This window comes from Cololabis saira, chromosome 23 (genome assembly GCF_033807715.1).
Source record: "Cololabis saira isolate AMF1-May2022 chromosome 23, fColSai1.1, whole genome shotgun sequence".
In the NCBI taxonomy this organism is placed as follows: Eukaryota; Metazoa; Chordata; class Actinopteri; order Beloniformes; family Belonidae; genus Cololabis; species Cololabis saira.
In genome coordinates, this window is record NC_084609.1 from 2,706,001 (window position 1) to 2,718,557 (window position 12,557).

At 32.8% G+C, this 12,557-nt stretch overlaps 1 protein-coding gene across 1 annotated transcript in view; it reads right to left on the reverse strand.

The window, feature by feature from the left end:
* LOC133424261 (tetraspanin-8-like) overlaps positions 1–6,282 on the reverse strand; it is a 33,174-nt gene extending 26,892 nt beyond the window's left edge. The window contains exon 1 of the mRNA XM_061714755.1: positions 5,997–6,282. Within this exon, the coding sequence (XP_061570739.1) occupies positions 5,997–6,056 (60 nt within the window). The 5' untranslated portion in view covers positions 6,057–6,282. The remainder of the gene's footprint in view (positions 1–5,996) is intronic.
* Positions 6,283–12,557: the final 6,275 nt, after the last annotated feature.

Below are 12,557 nucleotides of genomic sequence, written 5' to 3' on the forward strand. Positions count from 1 at the left end.
TAATATTAATGTATAATATCTTTTATAGCTACCTTATGAAAAGCGCGTTTTCTGCGCGAAGGGGTCAGAGTGTAACAATTATTAAAGGTGTCCCGGAGGGTTAAAATAATAAAAGGCTTGCAATATTTCAGTTGATTTGTAATGAATTCAGAATGGATGACATTTTTGGACTTTATCACAATATTCAAATTTTCTGAGACAGTCCTGTAAACTTGTTTATGTCGTTGTGCTGAACCACTTGGGAATATCCATGTTTACTTTGTGTTAACGGAGCAGCAGAGAGCAGTGTCTTGCTGGTGCAGGAAACTGCGCGCTGGAAGCAGATGAGTGACGGACACTGGCTGATTTATGGTTCCGCGTTTCACCAACGCAAAGCGTACGGCGTAGGATACGCAGGGATGCGAACGTACGGTACGCGACGCTGCGTAACCTACGCCGTAGGCTACGCCGTCGATTTAACGCGGAACCATAAATCAGGCGTATTTGTCAGTTTTTTCAGACTTTTCGTCTTTTCAACTGAGCATGAAGACACATAAAATGAGGGTGCAATGCATGCTTATGCACCCTCGTAGAACCGGGCCTGCAGAACGCAACCTTTAATTCCCAATTCCCAACTCCTACCTGGAGGTGAAGCTCAGTCCTCCCCGCAGCGCTGTCTGTCACACATATACAGATCTGGCACAGACGCAGCAGGTCCTGTTGTCCCGCCACTAAGATTTTGCTGGCCTTAATGTTTCCTGTGTTTTATTTTGTTCATTATTGATACATTTAGTATTGATGTGTGTGTGTGACAGACGTGTGTATGGGCGTTAATGAAAATACGGGACAAATCGCGTCTTACTTAATTTCTTTTTTTTTTTTTTTTTTTTTAAGTGGTGGGGACAAATCTGCTCGTCAGACAAAGTGGTGGGGACGCGTCCCCACCGTCCCCGGCGTAAATGACGCGCCTGCTAATTATAGTTTATAGTTTATATCTAGATCAGCAGCTTTAAACTGTAAAACTGGACATTTCTCAGATGTTTGTGGAGTTAGTTTTATTGTGAAAAGCTGGAGCAGGAAGTTCCCCTGCTGTTATAAAACCTGGTTAAAGAACCGGTCCAAACCGGTCCGACCCGTTTCCAGCGTTTGGTAACGAGTCTGAACCGGATCAGAATCAGGATCAGAATCAGGATCAGGATCAGGATCAGGATCAGAATCAGGATCAGAATCAGGATCAGAATCAGGATCAGGATCAGGATCAGGATCAGAATCAGAATCAGGATCAGGATCAGGATCAGGATCAGGATCAGAATCAGAATCAGAATCAGGATCAGGATCAGGATCAGAATCAGAATCAGGATCAGGATCAGGATCAGGATCAGGATCAGAATCAGAATCAGAATCAGGATCAGGATCAGGATCAGAATCAGAATCAGGATCAGGATCAGGATCAGGATCAGGATCAGGATCAGAATCAGAATCAGAATCAGAATCCGGGTCAGAATCAGGATCAGGATCAGAATCAGGATCAGAATCAGGATCAGGATCAGGATCAGGATCAGAATCAGGATCAGGATCAGGATCAGGATCAGGATCAGGATCAGAATCAGAATCAGAATCAGAATCCGGGTCAGAATCAGGATCAGGATCAGAATCAGAATCAGGATCAGAATCAGAATCAGGATCAGGATCAGAATCAGAATCAGGATCAGGATCAGAATCAGGATCAGAATCAGAATCAGGATCAGAATCAGGATCAGAATCAGGATCAGAATCAGGATCAGAATCAGGATCAGAATCAGGATCAGGATCAGAATCAGGACCAGAATCAGGATCAGAATCAGGATCAGAATCAGGATCAGGATCAGAATCAGGACCAGAATCAGGATCAGAATCAGGATCAGGATCAGAATCAGGATCAGAATCAGAATCAGAATCAGAATCAGAATCAGGATCAGAATCAGGATCAGAATCAGGATCAGAATCAGAATCAGAATCAGAATCAGGATCAGGATCAGAATCAGGATCAGGATCAGGATCAGAATCAGGATCAGGATCAGAATCAGAATCAGGATCAGGATCAGAATCAGAATCAGGATCAGGATCAGGATCAGAATCAGGATCAGAATCAGAATCAGGATCAGGATCAGGATCAGAATCAGGATCAGGATCAGAATCAGGATCAGGATCAGAATCAGAATCGGGATCAGAATCAGGATCAGAATCAGAATCAGAATCAGGATCAGAATCAGAATCAGGATCAGGATCAGGATCCGGATCAGAATCAGGATCAGGATCAGAATCAGAATCAGGATCAGGATCAGGATCAGAATCAGAATCAGGATCAGGATCAGGATCAGGATCAGAATCAGGATCAGGATCCGGATCAGAATCAGGATCAGGATCAGGATCCGGATCAGAATCAGGATCAGAATCAGAATCAGGATCAGACCAGTAAACGGGTCGTTAATCAAACCTGCAACATCTGGATTTAAACGTTTAAACCTCCACATTTCTGCAGGTCTGCAGATCCAGAACTAGTTTTTATTAATTATTCTTTATTTCATTCATTGATAAAATAAAACAAACAATTTAATATAAACACAAACGTTCCTAAATTGTGAATGAAAGGAGCAAAAAGAAGAAGAATCTTATTTATTCTGCCCCTTTTTCCAAAGAAATCAATTTACAAAGAACGTAAATTAAAAAACAACAACAAAGTAAATAAAAAACTAAAATAAACTAAACTAAAGTAAAATATCTGCAGCGACTCAGACACAAACATTCCTTTTAGTTCCAAGTTACAGTTCAGTTAATCCCATTCAACACCAACAATAATGTTTATACCTTTCATGACGATGGATCTGTCAATCAAACTAACTAACATATTTTTAATTCTATTTCTTAACATTCTGGCTTTAATTGTTCTTTTGAATGTAATGTTTGATTTGATTCTTTGTTTCTTTATTCAGATTGTTCCAGAAACTGATTCTTTCTCAGAAACACAAAGTTCCATCAATTTAAACCTGAATCTTGGTTTTCTTTTAAATCTCTGTTCCTTTTAAGTTTTACTTGATTTCTCTTTTTATAATCTTTTCTGAATGTTGATTGGGAAAGTTTTCTAATGACATTTAAACATAATTTGCAGAATACACATGTATATATATATATATATATATATATATATATATATATTATGTGTGTAAGTAGATATAAACAAGAAAGAAATATTCAACTATGTGTATGTATGTATAATAATAATAATAATAATAATAATAATAATAATAATAATAATAATAATAATAATAATAATAATAATAATGATGATAACAATAATAATAATAACAATAATAATAATAATAATAATAATAATAATAATAATAATAATAATAACAATGATGATAACAATAATAATAATAATAATAATAATAATAATAATAATAATAATAATAATAATAATAATAATAATAATAACAATGATGATGATAATAATAATAATAATAATAATAATAATAATAATAATAATAATAATAATAATAATAATAATAATAATAATAATAATAATAATAATAATAATAATAATAATAATACTGTTATTAAATGATCAGTGAATGGTTTTAGGACTAAATAAGTTTAAACTTCTTCCTACTCCTTTTTTGTCACATGTAAAATAAACATAGAAAGTGTTAAAGGAGGAAATTCTTGGTTTTGTTGTTTTGTTTTCCTAAACTTCTCATGAAGTGTCAAATCAATCAAATCAAATACTATAATAAGAATAATAAGAATATTATAATCTACTAATTCATGACATTTCAACAGTTTTAACTGAAGGAATAATGGATTAGTTGGATCTTTGTATCGTTTCCTACTGATTATTATTATGGCTCTTTTTAGCAAAATGAAAATTGACTGAATATAAATGTTTTACAGGCTTTTCCCAGAACCAGAACCAGATCCAGAACCAGATCCAGAACCAGAACCAGATCCAGAACCAGAACCAGAACCAGAACCAGATCCAGAACCAGATCCAGATCTGGTTTTGTTGGGACCTGCAGCTGAACTTCCTGATAAAAACCACTTCCTCTTTTTAAACTTCAGGGTTTAGTTTTGTCTCGTTAGGAAGTTTTAACGTTATAAACGTTATAAAATCCTCCTGTCGCTTTTTCTTCCGTTTTTCTCAGAAAGTTCCTGAAAAACTGATGACGGTTTAGTTTATTTTACTGACTCAAAAACTCACAGTCTGAACAGGAATATTTGTCTTATTTCTAGTTAAAATGACTCATTTTAGTAAAAATCTCATTACACTTAAAACAAGACTCATCACTGGAAAAAACAACAATTTTCACCTGTTTCAAGTAAATTTTCACTTAAAATAAGTAGAAAAATCTGCCAGTGGAACAAGATTTTTTTGCTTGTAATAAGAAGATAAATCTTGTTCCACTGTCAGATTTTTCTACTTATTTCAAGTGAAAATTTACTTGAAACAGGTGAAAATTGTCATTTTTCTGGTGATGACTCTTGTTTTAAGTGTAATGAGATTTTTTGACTAAAAATGAGACATTTTAACTAAAATAAGACAAATATTCCTGGTGAGATTTTTAGTTTTTGCAGAGAATTAAAAAAAACAGCTTCTGAATTTCTCTCCACTCTGAATGTTTGCGGTTAAACAAAGTTTGTTTTTCATCTTTTATAAGTTTAAAAGTGTTTTTTATGACATTTCTTTGCAACATAAAGGTTAGTAGAACTAGGACTTTTTATCTGCACATTTGTGACGTTAGAATTCAGAACGTTTTATTTTCCTGAACTTTAAAAACTTCCTGTTCAGACTCTGATAAACAAACAGATAAAAAGCTGCAAAAGTGAAACTAGTTTCAGCGTCGGCTCAGATTATTATCTGAGATTATTATCTGAGTTTATTATCTATCTGCATTTTCTGAGTTTATTATCTGACATTATTATCTATCTGCATTATCTGAGTTTATTATCTGCTGGGACTTGATAGAGTTTTCTTCTTCGAGGTTTAAAGTAGTAAGAGTTTTAATAAACTTCTGCACCTTAAAAGTTCTTTTCACAGTAAAAGTCTGAGGGATTTCAGGGTTTAAAACTCGCCTTAAAAGCTTTTTCTGGCTCAAACTTCACATTAAACTCAGATTTAGATGCTGGTTTGTCGGGTTTTACACGTTTTTAATGCGTTTTGACACGTTTTTGATGCGTTTTTTAACAGTTATTTCACAGTAATACTGAATAACTGCCAGATATTAAAGTTTATTTTGGGAACAGAACGGGCAGGAAAACTGATGCTTTAGATATTTGATAATTCTACAGCCATAAAGTCAAAATAAATCCAGGCGGCCTGAATGTAATTACAGATAAAGAAGGAGTTTTTGATGCATTTTGACACGTTTTTGATGCATTTTGAAGGTGTTTTTAAGGCATTTTGACGCGTCTGGAGGCTTTTTGACGTGTTTTTAAGGCGTTTTTGATGCATTTTTAATGCCTTTTAACGCATTTTGGTGCATCTGGATGCGTTTTTAAGGCGTTTTGACATGTTTTTAAGGCGTTTTAAAGGTGTTTTGCGGTTTTAAGGTGTATTTAAGGAGTTTTTAATGCGTTTTGACGCGTCTGGATGAGTTTTTAAGGCGTTTTGACATGTTTTTCAGGTGTTTTCGACACGTTTTGACGCGTTTCTAAAGTGTTTTAACGCGTTTTTAAGGCGTTCTAAAGGTGTTTTGCGGTTTTAAGGTGTATTTAAGGAGTTTTTAATGCGTTTTGACGCGTCTGGATGAGTTTTTAAGGCGTTTAGATGTGTTTTTAATGTGTTTTTTACACGTTTGGAGGCGTTTCTAATGTGTTTTTCAGGTGTTTTTAAGGTGTTTTTCAGGTGTTTTAAAGGTGTTTTGCGGTTTTAAGGTGTATTTAAGGAGTTTTTAATGCATTTTGACGCGTCTGGATGCGTTTTTAAGGTGTTTTTAAGGCGTTTTTAAGGTGTTTTTAAGGCGTCTGGAGGCTCCACTCACCGCCAGCAGGACGTTGAAGATGAAGAAGAGAATTTTGACGCACGGATCCAGCTTGGCCATGATGAAGAAGCTGCAGAATAAACCTGGAGAAATGAAAGTGACTCTGACTGGAGCGTCTGCTGGAAATAGAGGAGGTTTAAAGTCTGCTGTAAACTCTAAACTAGAGGAGGTTTAAGGGTTTAAATCTGCTGTAAACTGTAGCGGGGGAGTTCTGAGTGTCCTGTGTTTAAACTGTACAGTTTAAAGGGAGTAAACAAGAGGAGGAGTTATTAGTTTCCTGTGTTCTGTGTTTGTGGGAGCGGCTCACCCTAACTCTGCTCTGCAGGAAACTGTCGTGACCTAGAATCTACGGAAAGACATAAAAGCTCAGAAACTAGTTCAACTTTCAGTTCCCAGAGTTTAAAAGTGAATATTTCATAGTTCACCATTTTCTTTTTGTTAAGGTTTGATCACAGTAGAGACAAGACAAATATCTGTTTTATTTTTTACAACCAAAAAAAGTAACACGTATATAAATCCAGGCGGCCTGAATGTAATTACAGATATAGAAGGTTAAGGTGTTTTTAAGGCTTTTTGAAGGTGTTTTTAAGGCTTTTTGAAGGTGTTTTTAAGGCTTTTTGACGAGTCTGGAGGCTTTTTTACGTGTTTTTAAGGCGTTTTTGATGCGTTTTTAACGTCTTTTAACGCGTTTTGGTGCATCTGGATGAGTTTTTACGGCGTTTTGACATGTTTTTAATGTGATTTTGACACGTTTTGACGCATTTCTAAAGTGTTTTGACACGTTTTTAAGGCGTTTTAAAGGTGTTTTGCGTTTTTAAGGTGTTTTTAATGCGTTTTTAAGGCGTGACATGTTTTATTTATCTTTACGGAAAGACATAAAAGCTCAGAAACTAGTTCAACTTTCAGTTCCCAGAGTTTAAAAGTGAATATTTCATAGTTCACCATTTTCTTTTTGTTAGTTTGATCACAGTAGAGACAAGACAAATATCTGTTTTATTTTATACAACCCAAAAAAAGTAACACACATAAATAAATCCAGGCGGCCTGAATGTAATTACAGATAAAGAAGGTTAAGGTGTTTTTAAGGTATTTTGACACGTCTGGAGGCTTTTTTACGTGTTTTTAAGGCGTGTTTGATGCGTTTGTAACGTCTTTTAACGCATTTTGGTGCAACCGGATGCGTTTTTAAGGCGTTTTGACATGTTTTTAATGTGATTTTGACACGTTTTGACGCGTTTCTAAAGTGTTTTGACACGTTTTTAAGGCGTTTTAAAGGTGTTTTGCGTTTTTAAGATGTTTTTAATGCGTTTTGCGTTTTTAAGGTGTTTTTAATGCGTTTTTAAGACGTGAAATGTTTTATTTATCTTTACGGAAAGACATAAAAGCTCATAAACTAGTTCAACTTTCAGTTCCCAGAGTTTAAAAGTGAATATTTCATAGTTCACCATTTTCTTTTTGTTGAGGTTTGATCACAGTAGAGTACAATACAAATATCTTTTTATTTTTTATTTATATATATATATATATATATATATATATATATATATATATATATATATATATATATATATATATATATATATATATATATATATATATATATATATATATATATATATATATATATATATATATATATATATATATATATATATATATATATATATATTTATATACAATGAAATAAAATGATAAGAAAAGAGGTAAAATAATAGAAAGCACACGTTATTAAAAAATAAGGGCAGTAGATCCAGCAGGTGCAGCACTGCATTGTGGGTAATGTAGTGTGGAGTCGTCTCGTCCAGTATTTTAAATGTGCTGAAATGTTTTCTGTAATAATTGGACTAAACTGAAGCTGAAACAGATTCCAGTTCCTGATCTGCAGAATAAACCAGTTCAGGTTCTTTATCTGCAGAATGAACCAGTTCAGGTTCTTTATCTGCAAATATGTTGTTCAGATCAACGTTCTCACAGGAATGAACGAGTTAATGACTACAATGACACTAACTAGAGGTTTACCAAACACTAACTAGATTATCAGACCAGCTGAGATTAATGTTGAAGTACAATGTCGAGAAAAAAGTTGAATATAAAGTCGAAATTTCGCCTTTTTTCTCAACATTTCAACTTTATTCACAAAATTTTAACTTTTTCCTCAACATTTCAACTTTATTCACAAAATTTTAACTTTTTTCTCAACATTTCAACTTTATTCACAAAATTTTAACTTTTTCCTCAACATTTCAACTTTATTCAAAAATCTTTTAATATTTTCTCAACATTTCAACTTTATTCAAAAATCTTTTAATATTTTCTCAACATTTCAACTTTATTCACAAAATTTTATCTTTTTTCTCAACATTTCAACTTTATTCAAAAATCTTTTAATATTTTCTCAACATTTCAACTTTATTCACAAAATTTTAACTTTTTTCTCAACATTTCAACTTTATTCACAAAATTTTAACTTTTTTCTCAACATTTCAACTTTATTCACAAAATTTTAACTTTTTTCTCAACATTTCGACTTTATTCACAAAATTTTAATTTTTTTTTCAACATTTCGACTTTTTTCTCAACATTTCAACTTTTTTCTCGACATTTTGACTTTATTCTCAAATTGCACAATAAAAAAAATCTTCCCCTCTCAAATCTTTGTTCTCCTGCCTGGCCCTGATTCTCTTCCGTAGAAATGTTTTCTGTAATAATTGGACTAAACTGAAGCTGAAACAGATTCCAGTTCCTGATCTGCAGAATAAACCAGTTCAGGTTCTTTATCTGCAGAATGAACCAGTTCAGGTTCTTTATCTGCAAATATGTTGTTCAGATCAACGTTCTCACAGGAATGAACGAGTTAATGACTACAATGACACTAACTAGAGGTTTACCAAACACTAACTAGATTATCAGACCAGCTGAGATTAATGTTGAAGTACAATGTCGAGAAAAAAGTTGAATATAAAGTCGAAATTTCGCCTTTTTTCTCAACATTTCAACTTTATTCACAAAATTTTAACTTTTTCCTCAACATTTCAACTTTATTCACAAAATTTTAACTTTTTTCTCAACATTTCAACTTTATTCACAAAATTTTAACTTTTTCCTCAACATTTCAACTTTATTCAAAAATCTTTTAATATTTTCTCAACATTTCAACTTTATTCAAAAATCTTTTAATATTTTCTCAACATTTCAACTTTATTCACAAAATTTTATCTTTTTTCTCAACATTTCAACTTTATTCAAAAATCTTTTAATATTTTCTCAACATTTCAACTTTATTCACAAAATTTTAACTTTTTTCTCAACATTTCAACTTTATTCACAAAATTTTAACTTTTTTCTCAACATTTCGACTTTATTCACAAAATTTTAATTTTTTTTTCAACATTTCGACTTTTTTCTCAACATTTCAACTTTTTTCTCGACATTTTGACTTTATTCTCAAATTGCACAATAAAAAAAATCTTCCCCTCTCAAATCTTTGTTCTCCTGCCTGGCTCTGATTCTTTTCCGTAGAAATGTTTTCTGTAATAATTGGACTAAACTGAAGCTGAAACGGTTCAGGTTCCAGTTCCTGATCTGCAAAACGAACAAGTTCAGGTTCTTTATCTGCAAATATGTTGTTCAGATCAACGTTCTCACTAAGTCAGCATGTGTTGGTGCAGTTTTCCTGGACCTGAAACGGGCGTTTGACACAGTGGGTCATACAGTGCTCTTAAATAAACTCTCTTTTTTTAACTTCTCAGAACCAGCAATCAGGTGGATAAATTCATACTTAACCAACAGGAAACAGTGTGTTGATGTTGACGGGGTTAAGTCCTCCCATCTTCCATGCTCAGTGGGGGTCCCACAAGGCTCCATCCTTGGGCCAATACTTTTCTCACTTTATATTAATGATTTGCCTATTGCATGCAGAAACACCCACATACAAATGTAGGGTTTCCACCTTTCAGAAATAGAAATAAGGGACGCCCTGATTTCAGCAGCGCAGGAGCCAAAAAAAAAAGCCCCTAAACTTATAAACTGAATAAAAATGTGTTTATTTTTATATAAAATTTTTATATAAAAAAAACAAAAGGCTTTGATTTCAAGTTTAAAGTGCTTTAATAGCATTGAACTTGCATGACCGTACAGACAGCCAACCATATAGCAGCTGAAATATCCTCCTATGCTACGTATGTAACATCAGCCCAGATGTAGAATATAGATACAGGTGAAGAATATGGTGTAAAAGTTACTTATTTCAATAATTCAACTAGAATATGGTGTAAAAGTGAATTTATTTCAATAATTCAACTAGAATATGGTGTAAAAGTGAATTTATTTCAATAATTCAACTAGAATATGGTGTGAAAGTTAATTTATTTCAATAATTCAACTAGAATATGGTGTAAAAGTTACTTATTTCATTAATTCAACTAGAATATGGTGTAAAAGTTAATTTATTTCAATAATTCAACTAGAATATGGTGTAAAAGTTAATTTATTTCAATAATTCAACTAGAATATGGTGTAAAAGTTAATTTATTTCAATAATTCAACTAGAATATGGTGTAAAAGTTAATTTATTTCAATAATCCAACTAGAATATGGTGGAAAAGTTAATTTATTTCAACAATTCAACTAGAATATGGTGTAAAAGTTAATTTACTTCAATCATTCAACTAGACTATGGTGTAAAAGTTAATTTATTTCAATAATTCAACTAGAATATGGTGTAAAAGTTAACTTATTTCAATAATTCAACTAGAATATTGTGTAAAAGTTAATTTATTTCAATAATTCAACTAGAATATGGTGTAAAAGTTAATTTATTTCAATAATTCAACTAGAATATGGTGTAAAAGTTAATTTATTTCAATAATTCAACTAGAATATGGTGTAAACGTTAATTTATTTCAATAATTCAACTAGAATATGGTGTAAAAGTTAATTTATTTCAATAATTCAACTAGAATATGGTGTAAAAGTTAATTTATTTCAATAATTCAACTAGAATATGGTGTAAAAGTTAATTTATTTCAATAATTCAACTAGAATATGGTGTAAAAGTTAATGAAAATACGGTACAAATCGTGTCCCGTATTAGTTCAATACGGGACGCAACATTTTTTTCTCAAATAAAGGACAATTCTGTATTTTACGGGACGGGTGGCAACCCTATACAAATGTACGCTGATGATGCAGTTATTCTCACTTCTCAAGAGGCTGCCCAAATACTCACGAAGGAACTGACTAATATCCACGAGTGGCTCAAAAAATCATGCTTGTTATTAAACACAAAAGACTGTCTGCATGTTCTTTAGGGCTGCAACGATTCGTCGACGTTGTCGACAAAAATCGATAATCAAAGTTGTCGACAATGAATTCCATTGTCGACAATTGTCGCCAGACGTGTTTTTCCAACCGAGTGAGGCGTCTCACTTCAATACAATCTCTGCCGAGAGTCGCGCATGCGCGCTAGCGTCTCTGCTAGCGGTAGCGGGTAAACAATAATGACGGCGTCCCGTCCTGTAGCAGCTGCATGGAACAAAACTTCTAAAGTTTTGGAGCCTTTTAGCCTCGATACGGTAAATAAAAAGATACTAGCAAGGTTTGCAAAGCTGACCTTGCTTATCACGGGAGCACGTTGGTAATAACGAGCATTATTAAAGGTTTATCTTATCTTATCTTAATGCACAAGCATTATTAAAGGTTTATCTTATCTTATCTTAATGCACGAGCATTTGAAGAGAAAGCACGTCGGGTCTGAGTGACGAGTTTCAACAAATGATTCACCAGTTCAACCCAGAGCACGTCCTGCCATCCAGAACCCATTTACCCACTTGATACAGAAAAAATATGAGACCTTTTATTTTATTTTTTATATAACACATTTGCCTGTTCTTAAAAAATGAAAAATAATGGATAGATGTTTATTTATTCATGGATTTATGTCTAACTGATCACTGCCTGTCCTTGGTTTTAAATAGGACATTTTATTAACATTTATATGAACAGCGGCAAAGTTGAATAAAATATCTACAGGACTGTGTCAGAAAATTAGAATATTGTGTTCTTTATTTCTTTATGTTCTGTAATGCAATTAAAACAACAAAAAATGTCATCCATTCTGGATTCATTACAAATCAACTGAAATATTTTAGCCTTTTATTATTTTAATATTGCTGATTATGGTTTACAGTTTAAGATTAAGATTCCCAGAATATTCTAATTTTTTGAGATAGGATATTTGAGTTTTCTTAAGCTGTATATAAGGCTATAATAATAAAAGGCTAAAATATTTCAGTTGATTTGTAATGAATCCAGAATGGATGATATTTTAGTTTTTTTTATTGCATTACAGAAAATAAAGAACTTTATCACAATATTCTAATTTTCTGAGACAGTCCTGTATTTTTCATAGAAGTTCCATCTTTCTCGTGTTTATTATCATTTGCCACATAATTAAAGCGACATACTAAATTTAAGAAAAAATTACTAATTATCCAATTAGTCGACTAATCGTTTCAATAGTCGGTGACTAGTCGACTATTAAAATAGTCGTTAGTTGCAGCT